General features: G+C 46.9%; 1 protein-coding gene across 1 annotated transcript in view; it reads left to right on the top strand.

Moving 5' to 3' along the window:
• Positions 1-21,115, top strand: part of LOC119440341 (phospholipid-transporting ATPase ABCA3) — an 80,390-nt gene that overhangs the window by 23,349 nt on the left and 35,926 nt on the right. The window contains exons 4-9 of the mRNA XM_037705261.2: positions 6,027-6,333; positions 8,201-8,449; positions 11,280-11,468; positions 14,328-14,512; positions 16,495-16,620; positions 17,718-17,835. Coding sequence (XP_037561189.2) covers positions 6,027-6,333; positions 8,201-8,449; positions 11,280-11,468; positions 14,328-14,512; positions 16,495-16,620; positions 17,718-17,835 — 1,174 coding nt within the window. The remainder of the gene's footprint in view (positions 1-6,026; positions 6,334-8,200; positions 8,450-11,279; positions 11,469-14,327; positions 14,513-16,494; positions 16,621-17,717; positions 17,836-21,115) is intronic.

The following is a 21,115-nucleotide window of genomic DNA, read 5'->3' as shown; positions in this document are numbered from 1 at the left end:
TGAACACACTCTAAATAATGCAGCTTTTACTCTTTTCTACCATCGACTTTCTAACACCCTGTGTCTGGCGCAGCAAAGCCTAAGTCTCTTTTGCACCAATCAACCCAATTTAACTAACTACATTATGCCACGTTGGCGAGAACAACAGCGGCTATAGTTAGACCGATGGTTCGACGTACTGGCGCCGCCAACGTAGCCGGACGCGCGGCCAATGCGCTCCGACGCGCCCGGCGTCTGATGACGCTTGCCCGCGTGCCGATAACGTCGGACTATAAACGCGCCTTAATGCTCTCTTCTGGTTTCACCTCTAGCTCTCAAGGTGAAAAGTGTTGAGTCGCCGACGGCTGCCCGAGGTAGCGTAATGAAGCTTTCGCTTCAACAGTAACAAGTGCATTCGAATGAGAATGTCAATTAATTTGATGAATGTCAGTCACTTGAGCGCGTAGGCTTTCGCCTTCAGCCTCTTTGGCGTATGCTAAAGTGACTGTCAATTTGTTGTTTCGCACTTTTAAGATTTAGTTTGAGACTATTTAACATAAAAGGCATGCGCTGCTGGTGTTGTTTCATGATATTTGTTTGTGGGCTGTGAATGAAGTTAGAACTAATGAGAAGTTTCGAACTAATGAGAAATAACAATTAATTTTCGCTTTCACTCATCCCTGATGCAGTGCAGAGCTCAAAAAAGATCTGAAAGTTGTATTGACAAAGAAAACTGACATCTTGTTTTTTCCTGTTGCACTAAGTTCCTAATGGCCCATTTCTCACGGCAAGAAGCATACTTTGTTCAGGAAACAAAATTACTTCTGTGGCATGGCCCTTTTGTAAGCCGCGCATCGCTGAGGTAGCAACCTTAAGCTAATGTTATAATTGTCAATAGCTGTTGCTATCAGCATGCAAGATGCATGAGAAAAAACTCAAACTAAGTGGTTATGCGAGTAAGTTGCCGCCTATAAATATCAACACACAGAGTGCAATCATGGTTACAGGAAATAAATACTTTATTGTTTGAACCAGAACAAAGTTTTTATTTACACACACACACACTATACTACCCAAGCAGTGCTCCTAACTTGTAAGGGCGACGTGTGCTTACTGCTTCGGACAAGCAGATTTCTTGCCTCCACTTGCTGGACAGGTTGTTCGCACTGATGCTCGCGTGCTCTTATTTTTTTTCTCTTGTAAAGAAATGCAGGCGAGTCCTAAGAAAAAAATGAATGACATCAGCAGTGATGCTAGTGAAATGTACCTTGCAACCAACTGCAGCTGAAGCAGTGCGGCTGTCCAGCAAAACACCCTCAACAATGTTCATGTATGCATTGGCGCATGCGACTTTTTCAAGTGTGAACACTTCCAGGTGATGTTCCACAATTTGCAGAAGCATAAGCAGCTGGCTAGAGGGCACTTGAAGATGACCTTTAGATTTTGCAAGTATAAGGCCAGCTGGCACTCGTTCCGATTTCAGCGTTCCCACACAGCTGGAGCATTTCAGCGATGAGAACTTCTTAACTACGTAGCCTGCAAGATATTCTAATATGTACTCTTTTTGCGATTCTTGGCAACACAAATCTGACGATTCCTCCACAGAGTTCTCAGGCTCCAACAGGATGTCATCTAGGAGGACTGCCAGAGAGTCAGCCTGTAAAATGTAAACCTCCATACTGTTAGTATAGTAAGCAATAAACCAAGGACAGAAAGGCACATTTGGTGTTTGCCCCATAGGTAGGGCAATACACCGTCACATGCATGCGTTTTTTATATTTAGGTTGAAACTGTATTTGTGTACTCAGAAATAATAACAGTTATGTACTCCTGCATCGCCCAACAACCATTTCGTCAACACAGTTTTACTCACATGGTTTATAGGAGCTTTGGTCCGGTTGAAAATGTCTTGCAGCTTGAGCAGCAATTGCGGCCCATCTCCAGCCACTGACGCTCGCTTAGGTGGTTGTACGAGGTTGTTTACGGAAAGCATTCGATATATAAACAGAAATTGCTGCACTGTCGGCTGCCCTCCATCACCAGTAACATGCCTCACTATGCTGAAGAATCTCTGAAAGAACAAGCGTGTGTTATCAGTGAAAACGTGTGGAAAAACAGTTATTTACCTCCAGTGGATCCTGTCAAAAGTTTCCAACCAGTACATAACGAAATCCAGATGAGAGAAGACTTTCAACAAGTGAAATAGTACTGAGGAGAGTTATCCGCAGGGCTTGGCACGTAGGCGTGCTTAGGAAGCAGATTCTCCTCTGCTTTGGTAATCCATCTAGGTATTTGCAACAGCTGTCCAGCTACGTCAAGTTTTCCTTCATTGTCTGCAAAGTGGTCAAATTTCAGGCTCAAGAACAAAAGTTTTATTTAAGGAAAAGAACTGATATCTTACAGCTATATGCTCGGCTTCATTATATTGCACGTGTTCCGGCCTTCGAGAATTTAAGCAGTCGAACAGGATGTTCATTCGTCTTGTGAACTGCGATGTTCCTGAGGACTGGTGGAGCTTCTCGCACCCGTTCTGTGCGCTATAAAATTCCATGGCTACAGCTGTGGATTCACTGAATAGCTGAAATAGGAAAATGCTCTTCTGATGACATCGTTCTTTGCCAAAATACCATCAGTAAAAACGCTTTTTGCAGAACATAATTTTAAAGTAAAGTGTCTAACCTGTACTGCAAGCTTCACACTCATTTTCTGAAAGGCATTTGGTGATATATGAGCCTTTGTAAGCTTCGGCACTGCACGAAGACCAGCCTGTTCTTCTTCATATTCCAGGAGGGCTGCATAATGGGAGTGGTAGACTTCTTGTCCCTGTGGGAGCTGCACACAAGTTCCATTAGTACTAAACAGTTATTGCACATTCATTAGAGAAGAACAATACCCATTTGTAGCTTACCAAGAACTTTCCAACCTTCAGTAGATTGTTTCGTATACACTTGAGTATGTGGGGTGGGTCTATCACTGAATAGACGACTCTAGAAGGGTCGCATGGATGCTCAAATGATGTTTTTGTGCTTCCCGTTTCACCACATATGACTAAAATACAATATTATATAAGGTTAAGCACGTCATTTTACCATATATACTCTAGACATAAAGAGTGCACTTAAGTTATTACCCAGTGATCTCAAAGCTGACCGGTTGCTCGTTGAGTTGTCACAAGTCACCGCATCAACAACAGCTCCGGAATTGCACAAGTGCACAATGCACTGCAGCAGCAATTTTGCTATGACTGAACCTGGAGCAGCACTTGAAGTACAGAACGTGCCTACTGTTTGAGACCAACCTGCAAGGAAAGGCCGGAATAGAAAAACTAGCACGTGATCTGCGTCTCACTCGTGGTCTGATGGCCTAGTGTGCTCCCCGAAATTCACTTTTCCTATGAGTTTCATGTCCGACTCTCTCAGGTGCAGGCTTTTCCGCACGCTCATCTCATCAAACATTAGTACACCTACAAAGGAGCAAACAAAAGGTTGGTGCATGTAACTTGTCGAAGGAATATATAAAGAAAGCGTAATGAAGGGGAAAAAACAATTACAAACCTCGTCGTTCCCTCTCGGGGCAAGCAAGCAGCTTTTCCTTCAGCACAGCAAATAAGTCAGAATCAAATCCAAAGTCTGCTTTGAGGTTCTTCATGTAGGTGTACAATGTTCACACATTTGGCAAGGGCAGGTAGTCATTCTCGTGGAGAAATATGTAGACTGACGTTGACTTGATCTTTAACAGAAGGCAGTCGTACAGCCACTCTTTGTTGTACCTGATGGGGAAATAGCAAAATTGTTTTGTATTCAGAAACATATTACGAAGTGCAAAAGCCCAATTCCGCTGAAATGTGTTTAGTAGCATACTGGCCATCATAGTGCCTGCCATGGACGTTAAACGATGCTGTAAATTTAAACACAGCATGCGCATAATACAAACCATTACAATGCCACAATGCCCGAGTTAGGCGAACGCACATAAACAGGCTGCCAAACATGCAACCATTACAAAAATCCATCGAGGAATTGATCCAGTCACAATGATTTTGTTGCTTTCAGTGCCCAATAGAGCAGTGTTGTGATCGTTCTTATGAACATAGTGATCAGTGTTAAAGTGTACACGTCAGAACACTCATGTTTTAATATAGGATGTGATTTCCAGTCAGCGAACAAATAGAAAAGGCAAAGGCATAATTTGCAATACAGCCAGTAAAATGTGTCGACGCTTTGGAGAATTGTTAACAGTTCTCAAGCAGTGTAAAAACACAGTATACTTAAGTATTCAGATAAGTTCCTTACCGCACAGCTTTTGCAGACTTTGCGTTTCCTTTCATCACACACTGATCTAGGACAAGCCTTCCCCGATTGGTGAGCTTCTGAAGGTTCTGCTCCATCTTTTTGTGTCTGCCAACCTGCACCCTCATCTTCGCGAGCATGTTTGGCACCGTGCAAGCTACTGTCTGACGGCCCGAAGCTGACACTGCAGAGAGTTGGTTTCCGCCGCGCAGCAACAGCTGACGACGTTGTCCGTTTGGCAGGCGGAGTCACAACGCTGCTCACTGCTGGTGCTATCACAGGCTGCTGCAGCTGCGGAAATGTTGAAAACAGCAACAGTATGTACATACTTCACACCAAACACCTTGTATACACGCCATGCGAAGTAAATCACACGCACAAGTAGTCAAAAGGAATAAAAGCAGCCGCCTTAGCTCAGATTACGTACCGTCGTCTTCCGGCGCAGTAACCGACGTGCTCGTAGGCGATGCGGAAACTTGGACCGCTTCCCTTGCACACGACAGCTCTCGAGGTCGTTTCAGTGGCGGTCGCACTGTCAGCGACCGTGGTCGCGGCTTCGGCTTCGTAAGGTAGGCTGCGAGGCCGTCAAAAACACGAGGAATGGCAGTAGGCCTGAGGCGCGGCTTGTCCCTCGGCAACGATACTGCGTCACCGTTTATCTTGAAGTCGTCCGTACGGATAATGTCTGATGGATCAAAGTGCTTCGCGCACACACGCACATGCTTTGACTCGAAGCTGAAATCGCCAGTTTCTTGACGTGGTATGGCTCGCTTCCAATTCTTGAAGTACTCACGATCACTCGGCAGGCAAAATAACGATACCTTTTCGGTAGTGCCTTTGTAGCCGGAACGCCACCCCGGCACACAACACCTGAACGGCATCGTTAGGCGAACCTGCCGCAGAAAGCCAGAATGCGGATCTTGCCAAAAAATCGACCACAAACATAAAGCATGCGTCCAAACTTTGACCCACGCCGGCCGCATCTACAGTCTCTCCGTGAGAAACGTGGCCTCTCAGAGGCGGTGGCGCCGCAGCGCGGCGACTTCATGCGACATATCAAGCTCTCCCATAGAGTGACGGCGGAGTTGCGTGACCAGAAAAAGTATTGAGGGACTATGGTAATATGAATGATGGCTGAACAGAGCCCCAAATGGTGATCAATGCCACCAGCTAGCTAGCGGCGTGGTGCGAGAGATTAATGCCAGCAGCCTCCTGAGTACCTTCGACTGGGCGTTAGTGCGTTTAGTGTGTGCAGCCACTGAGGAAGAAATGCACAGCTAGACACTGAAAGGATATTTCGGGAACTTTTGAAATAATGCCACTAATACTGCACGAAGTTAACGGTTTGTTTTTCGTATGGAGCATCGAATGCACTGAACAGTCACTTCGATAAGCTGCACGTATGCAGGATACTCCAAAATCTGGAACTTCGGGCAAGGTGTAGAAGTAACTTTGTGTGATTCTACTGCACGACGGAAGGTGGATGATCGATTTTTTTTCGCTATTCTTATGTTGCACTGTTAAGCTTCAGTCGATTCCCACTTACTTATATGTGGTTCACAAGGCGTTTGGTTTGTTTCTGCATTCAACACTTTGACGTGAGCCTGAATAGAGAGATGTCCTAAGCATTATTTTTCATTGACGTTGCATGCTGTCGTGAAATTTAATTCTGTTGAGTGTAAGCGAATGGCCTCAATTAGGGACGCAGAAAACTGGCAGACTTGGATCGCCTCTTACACCGTGCCATGAACTTCACAGGTCCACTACCCCCAGCGGATCCTGTCTCAGCCAGAGGGACCGTCAGCGGAGGAGCGCTTCCCGGAGATGAACACTTTGCTCCCCATCATGGGGACGTTGCAACAGCTGCACCTGGAAATGCAGGCGTCCCTGCACAACCATTCGCCACAGCTGCTGCAGCCCGTGGGTCTACAGCGCTTTCCATACCCGAGCTACATCGAGTACAAGGACACGCAGAACTACGCTCTGGTGCTGACCCGGTTCTGCGTCGGCATGCTGATCCCTTTCGCTTTCTTCGTTGCCATGCTCAGCGAAGAGAAGGTCACGGGTATGACTGACTTTACTGAATCTCCGAGCGAGTTGGTATGCCGTGCTGTACTCCCGTGTTCTGGCGCGCAAAAGTGAGCAAAAGAAGGAGCCAGTACAAAATGCATAGCGAAAGACTGCGTGCTGAATGAACGTGGAGGACTCGTGCTGATTACGGGTTCGCTACGACGCACTCTGAATCGGCAATTGTAGATGTAGAGCTGTCCGCAAGTTGTGCCGCTGACCGCCGTCATTCACGCAGAGCGTTGACTCTAAATCTGCGTTTAAACTTTAACACAGTCGCGTTCCAGCGAGCGAAAGCAGTAACTGTCTTTCACATGCGATGCAGGACGTATGTCGTCAGTTTTTTTATTATTTTTTGTCGCGACGAACTTCTCGTCCGCATTATTTCTTTGCATTGCAGTGATCACTCGACAGGTCTAAAATGTGAAGCTGGATACTCGTGTTGAGCAGCGTGAGAGGAGATGGGCGTCAGGCGATGAAGAAAGGATTGACGTCAGAGCTCGCGTGAGGGGTCGAAGCCGGCGCCAGAGGAGGGAGTGAGGGCATTATTGCACCACCGGTAAAGAGGAGCGGTGGCGGCGTAAAGCATGAACGCACGAAAACAGTTTCAGATACGCGGAAAACTTGTCTGTCATCCGGTGAGCCATACAAAAGCCCGGCGGCATTGTCACTGCCGGCGACAAAACCAGTAGGAAAATGCTTTTAGCACGTATATATGATTTTGGAGAGCAATTTCTCCAAGAGCAGCAAGGCTGACACCCTTCTTAGCTCCATCGGATCATTTCAAATATTTAATTTCTCTAACTCAGCCTTCTTTCTTTCCGCCGTCATCGCTGAACGCACTTTGCTCTTAACGCGATTGAATGAACACTTTCGGTTAAAGCTGAGACGGAAAGTCACTGGTTATGATGATGAAGATGCAAGACTTATGAAGAAGCGACCGGACAGGTACGGTTGTTCCTTGATGTGGTTTTTCGTCTGTTGCACCATAATAGGCATTAACAAACTAGCCCAGCAACAAGTACTGATAACGCTACGTGTGTTTATTCCTTTGCGCCCTCTCGTGGCTTTGTTGCCTGTCCGCGCTACAATTCACTCATTTAAAGATTAACAAGCCCACATCGCCACTCATTGATGTGGCAAGTCATGGAGACTCTCGGTCGAAGCCGCTGAATCGTTTCGTATCTGCCATTGAAATTAGGATCTGGTTGTGTGCGAAATACACAGTAATGGGACAGTTTCTGTGGTCTTTAGATCATTTCAAGAATAGGTAGCATGCTGTAGACATGTAGCTCAATACCCCACAGTCGTGTTCCACATTGTAATATAGGTCAGTTCATTTTGACTTGGGTTTCAAGCATAGTTGCTGTCTTTTGCTAATGCATACGCGAAAAGACAGTGCAGATAGCAGCGTGGATGAGAGAGCAAAAATGTGTAACGAATACTCTAGTTGCGATTCAAGGGAAGTGGACTCGTGCAGTACACGTAAGGCATAGGGCAGATTGACGGCCTCTTGTTGGAGCAGTAAACTAGTGGGTACAGAAAAAAGACCAAGCTGAATAAACACAGCCAGATATAAAAAGCAAGAACGACGATGTGAAGCTGCTACGGCGATCTCTTAGGGCTATCCCCATTGTTTGATTTCCACAAGGCGAAAGAGTCCGGAAGGGGCAGTAATGGCGAAAGTCGGCAGTCGATGGTGGCAGACAAGGAGCTGTGATGTGATTACGAAATTTGCAGGCACAGGATAAACTCGGTATTTCTAGGACATCATGTCATTAGAGAGGCCTTCCTCCTGCACTTGGCAACTCATAGCGGCTATTATTATAATCATTATTATCATCATCGACGTCGTCACCTCGTAGGTATGAAGGAGATGCTCCGGCTGGTGGGCGTAGGAGACTGGGTGTACTGGTTCAGCCATTACCTCAGCGCCGCCTTCGTGCACGTCATCATAGCAACGCTCATGATGCTGTTCGTGTGCGTCAAGAGGAACGAGCAAGGGCGCTCCTTCATCCAGTACAGCGACCCCATGCTCGTGTTCTTCATCCTGCTCTGCTTTGGGAGCTCGTGCACTATGCACGCCACGCTACTGTCCATGTTCTTCAACAGTCGTAAGTACCGTAGTCTCTATATAGCCAGCTGTGAGCGCGCTCGCACAGCACCGACCCCAGGCTGGCCCTTCGACGTCGCTCGCACCCCGCGTAATATGGGGCTTGGTTTAAGCCTGGAGCTGTCGATCATTTGTTTCAGATAACTGACTCATCAGGCCTGACTCGTTAGAGTAACACGTGAGACCTCCTGCTCTAAGTACCCATTTAACGTACAGTGAGATCTAAGTACACAAACGTTTTTGCATTTCGACCATGTTGAAATGAGGCGGCCGAGGCCGGAATTGAACTCCCGACCTCGGATTCAGCAGCGAAACGCCATTGCCATTAAGCTGCCGCGGCGGGCCTTTCCATAGGCTGCCGAGTGTGAGGTACCGCACCCCTATTGTATGACTACATCACTCCAGGCGAGTCCGACACTGATGGAAGCTTTAATCGAAGCACGATTCTGACGCCAGCTATCGGCCAAGTCACCGATAGACATTGCTACTAGTATGTCAAACTGAAATAATACACCGATAACGTTGCCAGCATGACCTACACGTAGTATTTGCAGTAGTTCAGCCAGATTTATTGCCGGCAACGGCGACAAAACGAAACTTCCGATCGGCCGCGGACTGCTCTGTCGGATCGGTGTCCGGAAGAACAGTCACTGAACCAGTACTCGGAAGTAATCCTGAAACGGGTAGCATTGCTAATCCCAGCGTTTGTCATCTAGCCTGATCATAACATTATAACATTAACAGACAACGCCGATACCAGGTGGCAAGCGGATACAACGCCGATTCCAGAACATAGCCTCCCAAATCTTCAGCAATGCTGCAGTCGCCGCCCTCAACATTCCAGGTCTTTTCCTGCGAGCGTGAATTAAGTTTTCAGCCCAAAAATGGTTCAGTGTAAAAAAAAAAACGTTTATTTTTGCTATAATTTCGTGACGCAACTACTTGATTTACAACCGAAATGCATTGCAGGGAGGCTGCTCTTGTAGTACCGCTATTTGAAACCAGGCAATGAGAGAAATACGATCTTTGAGAGAGATAGGATACGAGCCCAAGCAATGCGTTAGGTGGTGCAGTCGTAGAATTCCAAATCGTGATTTCAACGCAGTCCGTCCAACCCGTGTAACTCATGCACGCTCTCCGCGGTAGAGGCTTCCAGGCAAATTGTGGACATTTTTGCACCTAAGGAAATGCAGGCTTAGCCGACAGAATATAATAAAGCAAATGCTGTACAGCCAGAAGTGTAAGTACACTTCAACATTTGTACACCTCTGGTCGTACAGCATTTGCTTTATTATATTCTGTCGGCTAAGCCTGCATTTCCTTAGGTGCAAAAATGTCCACAATTTCCCTGGAAGCCTCTACCGCAGAGACCGTGCATGAGTTACACGGGTTGGACTGTCGCATGAGTGACGGTGCCGAAATTCAAACAAGAGAGAGATGTTCGGAGGGAGATGGAGGCCCGAAGTGATTAAATGTGGTTGAATAAGAAAATCGATGGCTCCAGCAACATTCGTTGTTCGACCACTGTTACCATCCGGAAGAGTGTATTCCGCAAATATAGCTCTATCCTACTTAGAAAACCGAGTCGTTCACGAACTCCGTGCCATACATCGTCAATATTGGAATGGAGCATTGACACCTGGTAGGCAGCATACGGCTCAGAATATGGGCAGAAGCACAATTTATGGATAACATGTTTAATAAACTTCCAGTAATGAGAAAACTAAACAGTGCGGATACTTTTCAATACATGGCGCAACGCTATCCTGTACCACAGGTTTCCTTTGAGCTAGTTGGTCAGACATACGGAGACGAAGAAAAAGAAACCAGAGACGTAGAGACACACATGGCGCTCGTCCTGTTCATGTAGGTTTCTTCGTCTCCGCATTTTTCGTGTCTAATACATATGCCAGTTCTTCAGTGATGCGGCTGATTTAGCTTCTTTGCGATGAAATTTCGAGGAAGGAGTATGCGTTAACCAAAAATCGGCATAAGTAATACCAATCTTTTGGTTAACGCTTACTTCCTCGTTCTTTTCGAAAGGTCCTGCCTATACAGCGCGAGCGCCAGTTCGACGGGGAGCCGTTCGTTCAAGGGGCATGCGGAAGCCACTTTCAGCCAGCGCTGTTAGCGGGATGTATTGGCTGTTAGCGTTGGGTCTACTGCATGCATAATCACATTGTTACGGCTAAATATATAAATGAAATTATATTTACAAGCTAATTACACAAAACAGCAAGACTGACAAGATAGCGGATAGTCTATACTGTTAGCTCTCCGTCGTATTCCTCACCACGATGACCAACGTCGTCGACCTCGTAATGCTCGCAGTATCGTGCCATTAACCTCCAGCCTTGAAAGTGCCGACACGGCGCTTGCTAGAATCTGGTGGGCGAAAGGTGGGTGACATGGACGACGTATGAGGAAGTGAAAGACGTGGTAGGATCGAGCGGAGCTCTCTCATAAGATCGGTCACTTGCCGCACGATGCGTTAAGGTTCAGAGTATCTCGACATCGGCCGTTCAGAAAGGTTAGTGCACCGAGACGAAGAACAAAGAAGTACGTGGTCACCCACACTGAAGTAGGTGCCCCGGGGGAGGGGGGGGGGGGGGTGGAGGTGTTGTGCATAAATGTCTGACCTGTTCATACGCAGAAAGGCAAAGACGGGCAATCCGATGTGCCTCCCCTGCTGTTCCAATGGCATCGCAAGCGTACTCGGTTCACAGCTGAGTAGGCTCAGCTATCAACTTATATACTCAGCTGAGTTGAAAGCTGATTACATAAAGAGCTTATCAGCGGAGCTGGCCCAAGATGTTTATGCTGTTGCGCAGCACACAGTGCCGTGGCTGGAGCCATGGTGTACTGGACATTCAGCTGCGTCATGCCGTTCCTACTTCTGGAGAACGACGGAGGCCAGGGTTACCACTTCATCAGACGCTGGCACAAACTCGCCACGTGCATATTTCCCGGCATGAGCTTGCACTGGAGCTTCCGGGTGCTGGAGCGCTTCGAGAAGTTTGGTGAGTGCTGCATTTCCTTTTTATTCTTTGTTTAAGACTCGACGACGGACACTTATAATGTGAAACTACAACTTGGGGTTCAGCTCCGTAAAGCCAAATGTCATAGTCGGCTGGGTAGGGCTTGTTTCGGAATGCGCTTTCCGCATGACAGTTTAGTAACTGTGACAAAACACAAGTGCATGGGGGGGGGGGGGGGGGGGTGTAACCGAGCGCTCCAAGGGAAGTGGATAAAGAGATACTGCGGAGGTTGAAAGCGATGTCCAAGTTTGGCAACTTCATTACCTGCATAACAACGCAGAGTAATATGTGTAAAAGCCCAGCAAAAAGTTGCAGTGGCTTAGCTCGGCTATGCCAGGATATACGTAGCGTTAGCAAAGGTTCAGCTGATTATTCTTAGCTTTCCTGGTTGTCTCCTACGCTCAACCGCTAATTGCCAGGCAACTACTTCGGGATCCGATGAGTCAAGCTTCTCCGTTCTTCTGCGCTGTTGAGCAGCATTTGCGCTCTCCTTCTCCGTGGCTACACCACACTGGCAAACGCCAGTCAGAAGCGCAGCGGCTCCAGCGCAGTGTCAGACGGCGACTCCACAGCGAGCGCGCGCCGGCGCCAGTGCGTCTACCACGGCTACGACGTCACTCCTCTGGAATGCGCAAACCGGCGGCGGTGAGTCGCGCGCGGCGGCGGCGGAGTGCGTGAGAGGTGCCGGCTCCGGTGGCTCCGGTGCGCAAGCCGTGTGACCAGGGGCGGATCCAGGTTTTTTCTGAGGGGGGGGGGGGGGGTCAGCTTCTGTCAATGATGATGATGATGATGATGATGATAGTAGCCTTACTTATTTACCGAAATTGACCATTTTTCCTCACGATAAACCCGCGTTTTATACGGCTAAAGCAACACCTGTAGCCCTCCGTGGTGGCTCAGTCAGCTCAGGCGTTGAGCCCGAGATCGCGGGATCAAATCCCGGCCACGGCGGCCGCGTTTCGATGGAGGCGAAATGCAAAAACGCCCGTGTTCTTGCGTTGTAATGCAGGTTAAAGAATCCCAGGTGGTCAAAATTAATCCGGAGCCTTCCACTACGGCATGCCTCATAATCGGAACTGGTTTTGGCACGTAAAACCCCAGAAAGAGGAACAAGACCTGTAGCGAAGCCAGGTATGGGCTTCTCCGAGCTTATAGGAAAATGACGTTACCCGGCCAATACAGCCATGTGCTTGGCGGCTGCGCCTGATAATGCAGGGTGTTCAAAACTAAGCTTTATGGTTTTCTTAAAGTTAGGCACTGGGAGGCACGCGAAGACCACCTGTGCAAATAAATTATGTGGCTAGGGGGGCACAAAGTGAGATGATAATTATCGCTGTGAGCAGCCCAATTAACTAAAATTCAACAATTATTTTTTGTTGACTACAGTAACTGGGTATGTTTGTATTGAAAACTTAGAGACAGTCGAGTTTCTACACAGTATCAGTCGGAAGAATTATTCTAGCGTGTCCGTGCTCCGAGATATCAGACTCCAAATTTCAATTGTCGTACTGCGCAGAATAATCGAGAATAAAGACGCGACAATTCTCATGAATTCCCGTGAATGATCATAAAGCTCAGTGACCACTTCTGTGGAGGGATGGCGGTGCCATCTTCTGTCTTGAGTCGTGGTGGTGTGTTGACAAGAGGAACGTTCTTAAATACGGGCGTAACGCTCCGCTCCAACGCAGCAACCACTACGCTGGTTGTTTACGATATGCGAATCACCGCGTATGAAGACTCACGACGCCACCTACAAGAATAACGATGTGGCGTAGTAGGCGAGAGTGCGAGCCAGCGTCTTCATGTTTTGTTTCCCACGCGACGTCATCCTTTTACACAAGGCGCGCATCTGCTCCCGTTTCTCAAACCATACGACGTCATCCTAGGCCCGCGCGCTGGCGTTGGCCGCTGACGTCACGCTCCCCCACTTCGCAGCCGCGGCTCGAGGCTTCGCCCCGCTCCGCGAGAACGCCCACTCAGATAAACAGATCCGGCGGGCTTGAGCCTCTTATGCTTAATGTACGACAATAAAACTGCGAAGTTACAATGAAAAACTTGTAGCGTACGAACGGCACTGCTCGTACTGGATATTGTCAACGTGTAACGGTGATCACAATGAGTGCTACAGTTAAAAAAAAAGTTGCCTATGCGTAGTTCTTAGTTTAGCTGTTAGTTGTTATTATTTATATATGAACACTTCAGCAAGAGATCTCTTTCATTAAGCATGTTGGTCGCGGAACCGATGACTGCAGCCAATGAGGCAACCGTTGACACCCCAAGGGGAAACTAAGTTAATCAGGCGCGAAGGCGCTCGAGCGGACCTCGGCGTGTTTGGCAAGAGGGACGTCCCCTCGTTCACTCGACGCCACCGACAGGACGAGTAAGGCACGGCAGGCACCAGGAGGTCTAAGGTGTTCATGAGAAAAAATAACTACGGCAACTTCGCGACACCACACTCCTACGGAATACAACTAAGCTTGTGAGCGAGCTAGCTTTACTTCCACATGGCTGATACCACTGGTACTCGCGAAAAATACTTTTGAAGAATGCTGGTGATCATATTTTTTTTTTGCGATAGGGCCATCCCCCTGTCAGCGAGGGGGCGATGCAGAAATCTGAGGGGGGGGGGGGGGGGGGTCAGGACATCCGGACATCCCCCCTGGATCCGCGCCTGCGTGTGACATCACTGATCCTTGCGCATGCGCAGCACGGCTCTTGATGTGCCGCGCGAAACGGGCTTGGCTAGGCCAGTGTAGCTAACGCTACAAAAACACGACTGCGAGCACCACCAAATAAATCACACCAGTTATCGGGTGTCTGTTACGCCAACGATTTTTGCAGTGACTTTTGGCGCCAACTGGGGCAACTTCTACGACCGCACCGCCACTCCGGACAATGTGACACTGGCAGATATCGTGTTCGTAGGCCTGGTATGCGACTGTTTCATCGTGCTCACGGTCTGGTACCTGGACAACGTGGCGCCCGTGGGTCCAGGAATCGCCAAGCCCTTTTACTACCCGTTTCAGGTGCTCGCTAATACCCACCGCGGTGGCTTGACCGTTTTAGCGCTTCAACTTATGGGAAGAGGTTGCAGACTCGACTCCACGCTACGATGGCTGCGTCTTGAAGACGTACATTGTAAAAAAATCTACATCATTGAAGATTGTCCAATGGCTAACACCCTTATCCTGAAGGCTATAAAATACATTGTTTTACATGTCAGCCAGTTGAAATGACCCCTACGATCACAGAAACGACAGTAAAAAAAAACTTTGCAATAATTCTGACCACTTGGTGCGGACCAAGATATCTGACACGACGATTTGACAGCGATAACAAGTAATGTTCTTTCTTATGCACTTTTCGGGACGTCTGTCCCTCCTATTAACAGCGGAACAGTTTAAACCGGCCATTAGTCCGCTAGTCATCCACAAAAGATGTAGGCCGATCCTTTCGGTAGTGCAGAAAGGGTCCAAACGCAATGGCACATACCACTGTGAACTAGCAAAGCTGAGCCTTGAACAGATTCTGGGGGGTGACTCGGAGTGATGAATTCTCGTTCTCTTACCCGGCTATAGGACATTCCTTTGTCTTCTGCCATATTAATCTTTAACCCTGCTCTTACACGTTGTCGGCTACGGTGCTCAGTCATGTGTTGTAAGTCATCTCCACAGTCGTTGAAGACAAGTCATCAGCAAATATTCGAGCCATACTACGCTTTGTAAATTACTTAATACTGATACATTACTCGAATTTATATGTAAGCAACACACACGTAGCTGCTGTACAGAAACAGGGATACTGGAACGTCGCAAGAAAACTAGGAAAAACAATAAGAGAAGTCGCAGTCTGTATATACATTGTAACTGCACCATATCCTACAAAAAATAAATCACATCTACTGTCGATGACATAACAACAGGGTTGAACGAGGAAGCTTTAACGAAGAAGGAAGCTTTGGGTGTTTTGTTGTGCCTACAGGGGTCGACCAGATTTGCAATGCGGGCACTCCTTTTCCAGCACAATTGACCTCTAAATAAAACCAGAGTGTCGGGCCGGGGGATGCCTGGGGCAATTTCGATGGTGGTTAATTTGTTGTTTTGTGGCGCAAGGGCCGCTAACTTGGATAACTGACCAACGCCGATTTTGTTTTTTTTATTAGGGTGCATTTGAAACGGAGAATTTGTCTCACTAGAGAACCGCTGATGTGACAAGAATAAAATTTATTGCATTTAAGAGGCAACGCAGAAGCCTATCGCATATAGAAAACAAATTTTACTTAGGGGCCTCCTATAATTTGTTGCAAAAATTGTCGAAACTTAGTAACATAAAAGAAAATAAAGCACGACGTCTATAAATTTATAACTATAATTACGGAAAACAGACACTGCAGTTTTGTAAACGGCATCTGAAACGGACAACTGTTATACAAGATTGTGCACCTTGCGTGAAGCTCTTACAGCGTTTGTGAGGATTTTGCAAAAGCCCTACTAACAAATCGGGGCTTTTTTAGTGCTCTAAGTGTCGGAATAGGTGCACTTTAGAAAATAATTTTATTATTTTATTGGTGAGACACAGTGTTATAAGCACAAGACAGGTATCTTTTTATATTTTGTGATTTTCAATATTTCTTTATTGATAGCCTAAATTACAAATTTACTTTTTCCTGCCAGCAGATATCAACCTTTCTTTTAAATGAGTTGAACGTAATCAAACTCTGTGCAGTGGATCCCGAACAACCCGATTTCTCCATTCCCATTTATTTTTATAGAAGCTCCTGAGATAGAGCGCCTTGTCAATATAAACCTCTGTGCCTTTGTGAAGGTTACGACGCTGCGAGTGATAAAAGCGTGCGCCGCGGAAGCACACCGGCCTTTACGTTTTGTGCTACTCGAAAGCTGGCCTGACGAGATAGAACGTGCCCAGCACGTGGCGGTCGGGTGCCGACGCCACCATAGTTCTTTGTCACTGATGGTGCGAGCAACTAACTAATTAATGCGCGATGCAGATGAGCTACTGGGTCCCAGCTGTCGTATCCATTCAGCCACCGGCCATGACGACGGCCGAGATGCTGAACTTTCAAGAGGATCCGAAGGGCCTGCCATTCGCAATAGACATTGTGAAAGCCAGCAAAGTAAGCAGGCCACTTGATGCGCACTTGATGAGAATGCTAGTAATGTGAATCGCCATCACCACTGTTTGCATTAGATGTCGTGTATGAATTGTCAGATTAAACTGTCACTAGAAGCGTGAAGGCAGAAAAAAAATATTGGAGGAAGCGTCACCTCACCGTCAAGACTAGTAATAAAAAAGTATAAATGAAAGGCTGAAGAGAAGTACGCCGACGTGATAGAAAAGCTCTGACATTTAGCCTGCGAGCACGCGGAACATATGGGGGAAAGTATCGTGGAGGGCAAATCGGGACGGGGGCTTCCGGCAAACCAAGGCGGGCCTATTTCCCAAATCAATGCGCAGGCGGGCTCTTCGAAGGAAAGCAGAGATGGTGTGGGGTCGTTTTTTTTTCTTCTTCCGTGACTAGAAGTGAGACGTGAAGCGAATACTGGCTGCCTATTTGCTTGCAACGAAAATTTTGTAACTTTATTTTTCTGATGGATGCTCGAATGGACATGCGCTGCTATGGAGAATATCGCATCAAGGTAAATGCGAGCACGTGTGCATGTTCTTGCTGCGTATTGGGATTGTAGCACCGTCAAGAAGTTAAGTAGCGAGACGGAACCATCGACGCCATGTTGGACGCGTTGATGTTGAAATCAAGTGATTCCAAATGCGGTGTCGGTCTCGCCAGCCGCAGTGACTCGGCAGTTATGCTGTTCTGCTGCTATGCTGTTCTGCTGACCAAGTCATGGATGTTGTTACGGGCCATGTTGGCCACATTTCGGTGGAAAGAGAGTGTAAAAACACTAATGAGCCGAAAGTGAGGTGCAGGCTAGAGAATCGTGGACAGGTGAAATCGGAGTGCCAACAACTACTTCGTGTTAGACTCTGCGCGTTGCTTTGGAACGTTAAACACCATTAATAAAGCAGCATACTCGTGCACCTTTCATGCCCACACTCCGCTTTAGCATGATTATTTTCAAGAAATACTGCCAGATAGTCGTGAATCAATGACTAGTGATGTGTCGTCTGTTTATGGCTTTAATTTATGTTAGGGCGTTTGTTTAAAAGGCTGCCGTTGATACACCCTAAGCCTACGATTTCAATGGCGTCTAGGACTACGGTGAGCTCACCGCCATCCAAGACGTGACTCTGAGGATCTTCGAGAACCAGGTCACGGTGCTACTCGGGCATAACGGCGCCGGCAAGACGACGCTACTGAACATGGTCACCGGTGAGACCTTACCATACGGCATAAGGCTTCCAGTGTAGTTACACGTGTACTCGAGACGCTGAACATTAAACCGCCGTTATCAGTCTTATATTGCGCACGTGATCTTCTCATTGTACGGCACAGACAGTTTATGCGGCACCATGATGATCAACGTATATTTATGTCCACTGCAGGACGAAGGCCTCTCCCTGCGATCTCCGATTACCCCAGTTTTGAGCTAGCTGATTCCAACTTGCTCCTGCAAACTTGCTAGCTTCATCACCCCACCTAGTTTTCTGCCGTCCTCGACTGCGCTTCCCTTCTTGCGATATCAATTCTCTAACTCTAATGGACCACCGGTTATCCATCCTATGCATCACATCGCCTGCCCAGCCTCATTTGTTTCTCTTAATGTCAGCTAGCATATCGGCTATCCCCGTTTGCTCTCTGATCCATACAGCTCTCTTCCTGTCTCTTAACGTTAGGCCTTACATTTTTCGCTCTTTGTGTGGTCCTTAACTTGTTCTCGAGCTTCTTTGTTAACCTCCAAGTTTCTGCCCGCATATGTTAGCTCCAGTAGAATGCAATTATTGTACATTTTCTTTTCAACGAAAGTGGTAAGCTCCCAGTCAGGATTTGGCAATGCCTGCCGTATATACTCCAACGTAATTTTTTTCTTCTGTGCATTTTCTTATTATGATCAGGGTCCCCCGTGAGCAATTGACCTAGACAAACGTACTCACATTGTACCCCATTGGCTGGACGATCTACACGCCGAAGAGAGTTAGTGGCCACTAATTGGCGAAGTCAGCTTAACAGCACCTGATAGCAGCTTGCAGATGACTCGAGTGAAAAAGCACAACAGGCAATATGCCAAGCCAAGAGCTAGCATATTCTCACTTAAGCGCGACTTTCAGCCGGTAAAGAAATCGTTAGAAAAAGCCGTCGCTTGCGGGGCAACAAACGGCCACTGTTATTTTGTACAGCATCGAGAAGGGTTAGATGCGTGCGCAACGCTGATTCGCAGTCGTGGCGGTGCTCTGATGGGATGGTCGATGGAACAACTCTCGTCGAAAATTACAGGCCCATCTCGCTAACAGCAATATGTTGCAAGTTATTTGAACACATCATATACAGTGAAACAGTTAAATACTTGGAGTCAATCAACTTCTTCACGCCGTCTCAGCATGGTTTCAGAAATGGGCGCTCATGTATAACCCAGCTAGTCGAATTTCAACATTACATTGCACAATCCTTAGACAGTAACGCTCAAGTAGATGCAGTGTTCCTTGATTTCCGTAAAGCTTTCGACACCGTCCCACACAACCTGTTAGAATTTAGAAACCTGTTAGAACCCTAAAGTTATTATTTGGATAAACGGCTACTTAAACGGTCGTCAGCAAAGCGTAGTAATTAACGGCCCAATATCATCTGCAGTAAACGTTACGTCCGGTGTACCACAAGGGAGCGTACTAGGACCTTTGCTGTTCCTGATTTACATTAATAGCATAGTTGATGGTGTTACCTCTCCCATTAAGTTATTCGCAGATGATTGTGTAGTGTTTAGGGAAATTAAATCGCGTAAGGATGCCGAAATTTTGCAAAATGATTTGTGCAGAATATCAACGTGGTGTCAAAATTGGAAAATGAGTCTAAACGTCCGGAAATGTTGCTGCGTATCGTTCACCAACAGGATTCGTAAAGTAGATATAACGTACGAAATCAATAATTCAATTATTAGCAATGAATCTCATTATAAATATTTGGGCGTCTATTTTTCCGACAATTTTAAGTGGATTAAACACATAGATATGACCGTGACAAAGGCAGGTAGAATGCTATACTTTATACGCAGAAATTTTAGGCAAGCCTCACAGACCGTGAAACAAACCCTCTATCTCATGTATGTAAGATCTATTCTTGATTATGCCTGTGTAATCTGGGACCCCCATCAGCAATACTTGATCGACAGACTGGAAAAAATTCAAAATCAAGCAGCCAGATTTGTTAGCAACAATTATAATTCCTTTGCAAGTATTACAGAAATAAAACAAACCCTGGGATGGGAGCCACTAATGGTGAGGAGGCAGAAACTGCGGCTTAAATTTCTTCATAGCATTTATTACAATAGAAATGCCATTAACCCTCTTGATTATCTCTTCGCACCAACGTACGTCTCAAATCGACGAAATAATTCACGGAAAATATTAGAATACTCCTGCAAAACCCACTCTTTTGGCAGTACCTTCTTTGTAAAATCAATACAGGAATGGAACCGACTCCCGGATGATATCGTTAATGAAACTGATAATGAAATCTTTTTTTTTCTTCCCTGTAAAAACACCCACAATACCACTGCCAAAGAGAGTGGTTTGTTGTCCCGAAGCGTTTGGGTGTTTAATGTATGGTTGTGTCACTGTTTATAAATTGTGTAATTCACTGTTATTCGAGTGTTTTTTTTCTTAAAAATATCTTGTGTATCGTTGTATTTTTCGTAATTATCATATCGATTGCTATTTGCGTTATGTTACTATCCATATGTACCTCCCCTACGCAATGCCGTATGGCGATGTAGGTGAAGTGTAAATAAATAAATAAAAAAACAACGAAATCGGCAATCCCCGATTTCTGATAAACTTGCAGAACATATCCTCAGCAGTGACACCCGTTTGATGATAAGACTTAAACCGGTGTGCGATAAGATCGACGCATGAGGATAAATATCTGAGATCACATCCAGAAATGGATGGATGGATGGATGGATGGATGGAGAAACGCGATTATCGCGCAGCGGGCCGCTCCCACGTTGGGACGCCTGGCCGCCGCCTCGTGGTCTCTCTGGACGGCTCAGATTTGGTCCCCGTAATCGGGGCTTCGCAGAGAGGTATGTGTTCTAGTTAGCTGAATCGCCGCTCTGAGGGCAGGTATTGCCAGTATACGTGTCTGGATAGATTGAGTGTAATTAAAATGGGTTCGGGTATATCCCCGTCTACGCTTTGGTCAGTTTCTTGTGTAGCAGCGGATAGACCCTCCTACTTAAGTAAAAGTGTTGCGTGACCTCGTTGTACGTGGTGGGAGAATCTCTATTCTCGGGTGTCGTGGGCTGGGGGGATTTCCCATGGGCACGGAACGTGATACCTCGTGCCTTGGAGTGGGCCAGCTCATTTAGGTTGGTGAGCCCCTCTTCAAAGGACCCCATCTGTGCTGGAAACCACGTTAGCGTATGCGGGATGATCGCTTTGCCGTTGAGAATACAGTGGGCTTCCTTCGTGATGGAGCCGATGGCAGTTCGGGAGTCGCT

The sequence above is a fragment of the Dermacentor silvarum genome, chromosome 2 (assembly GCF_013339745.2).
Source record: "Dermacentor silvarum isolate Dsil-2018 chromosome 2, BIME_Dsil_1.4, whole genome shotgun sequence".
In the NCBI taxonomy this organism is placed as follows: domain Eukaryota; kingdom Metazoa; phylum Arthropoda; class Arachnida; order Ixodida; family Ixodidae; genus Dermacentor; species Dermacentor silvarum.
Note: the sequence above shows the minus strand (reverse complement) of the source record. Positions and strands in the feature narration are given on the sequence as shown.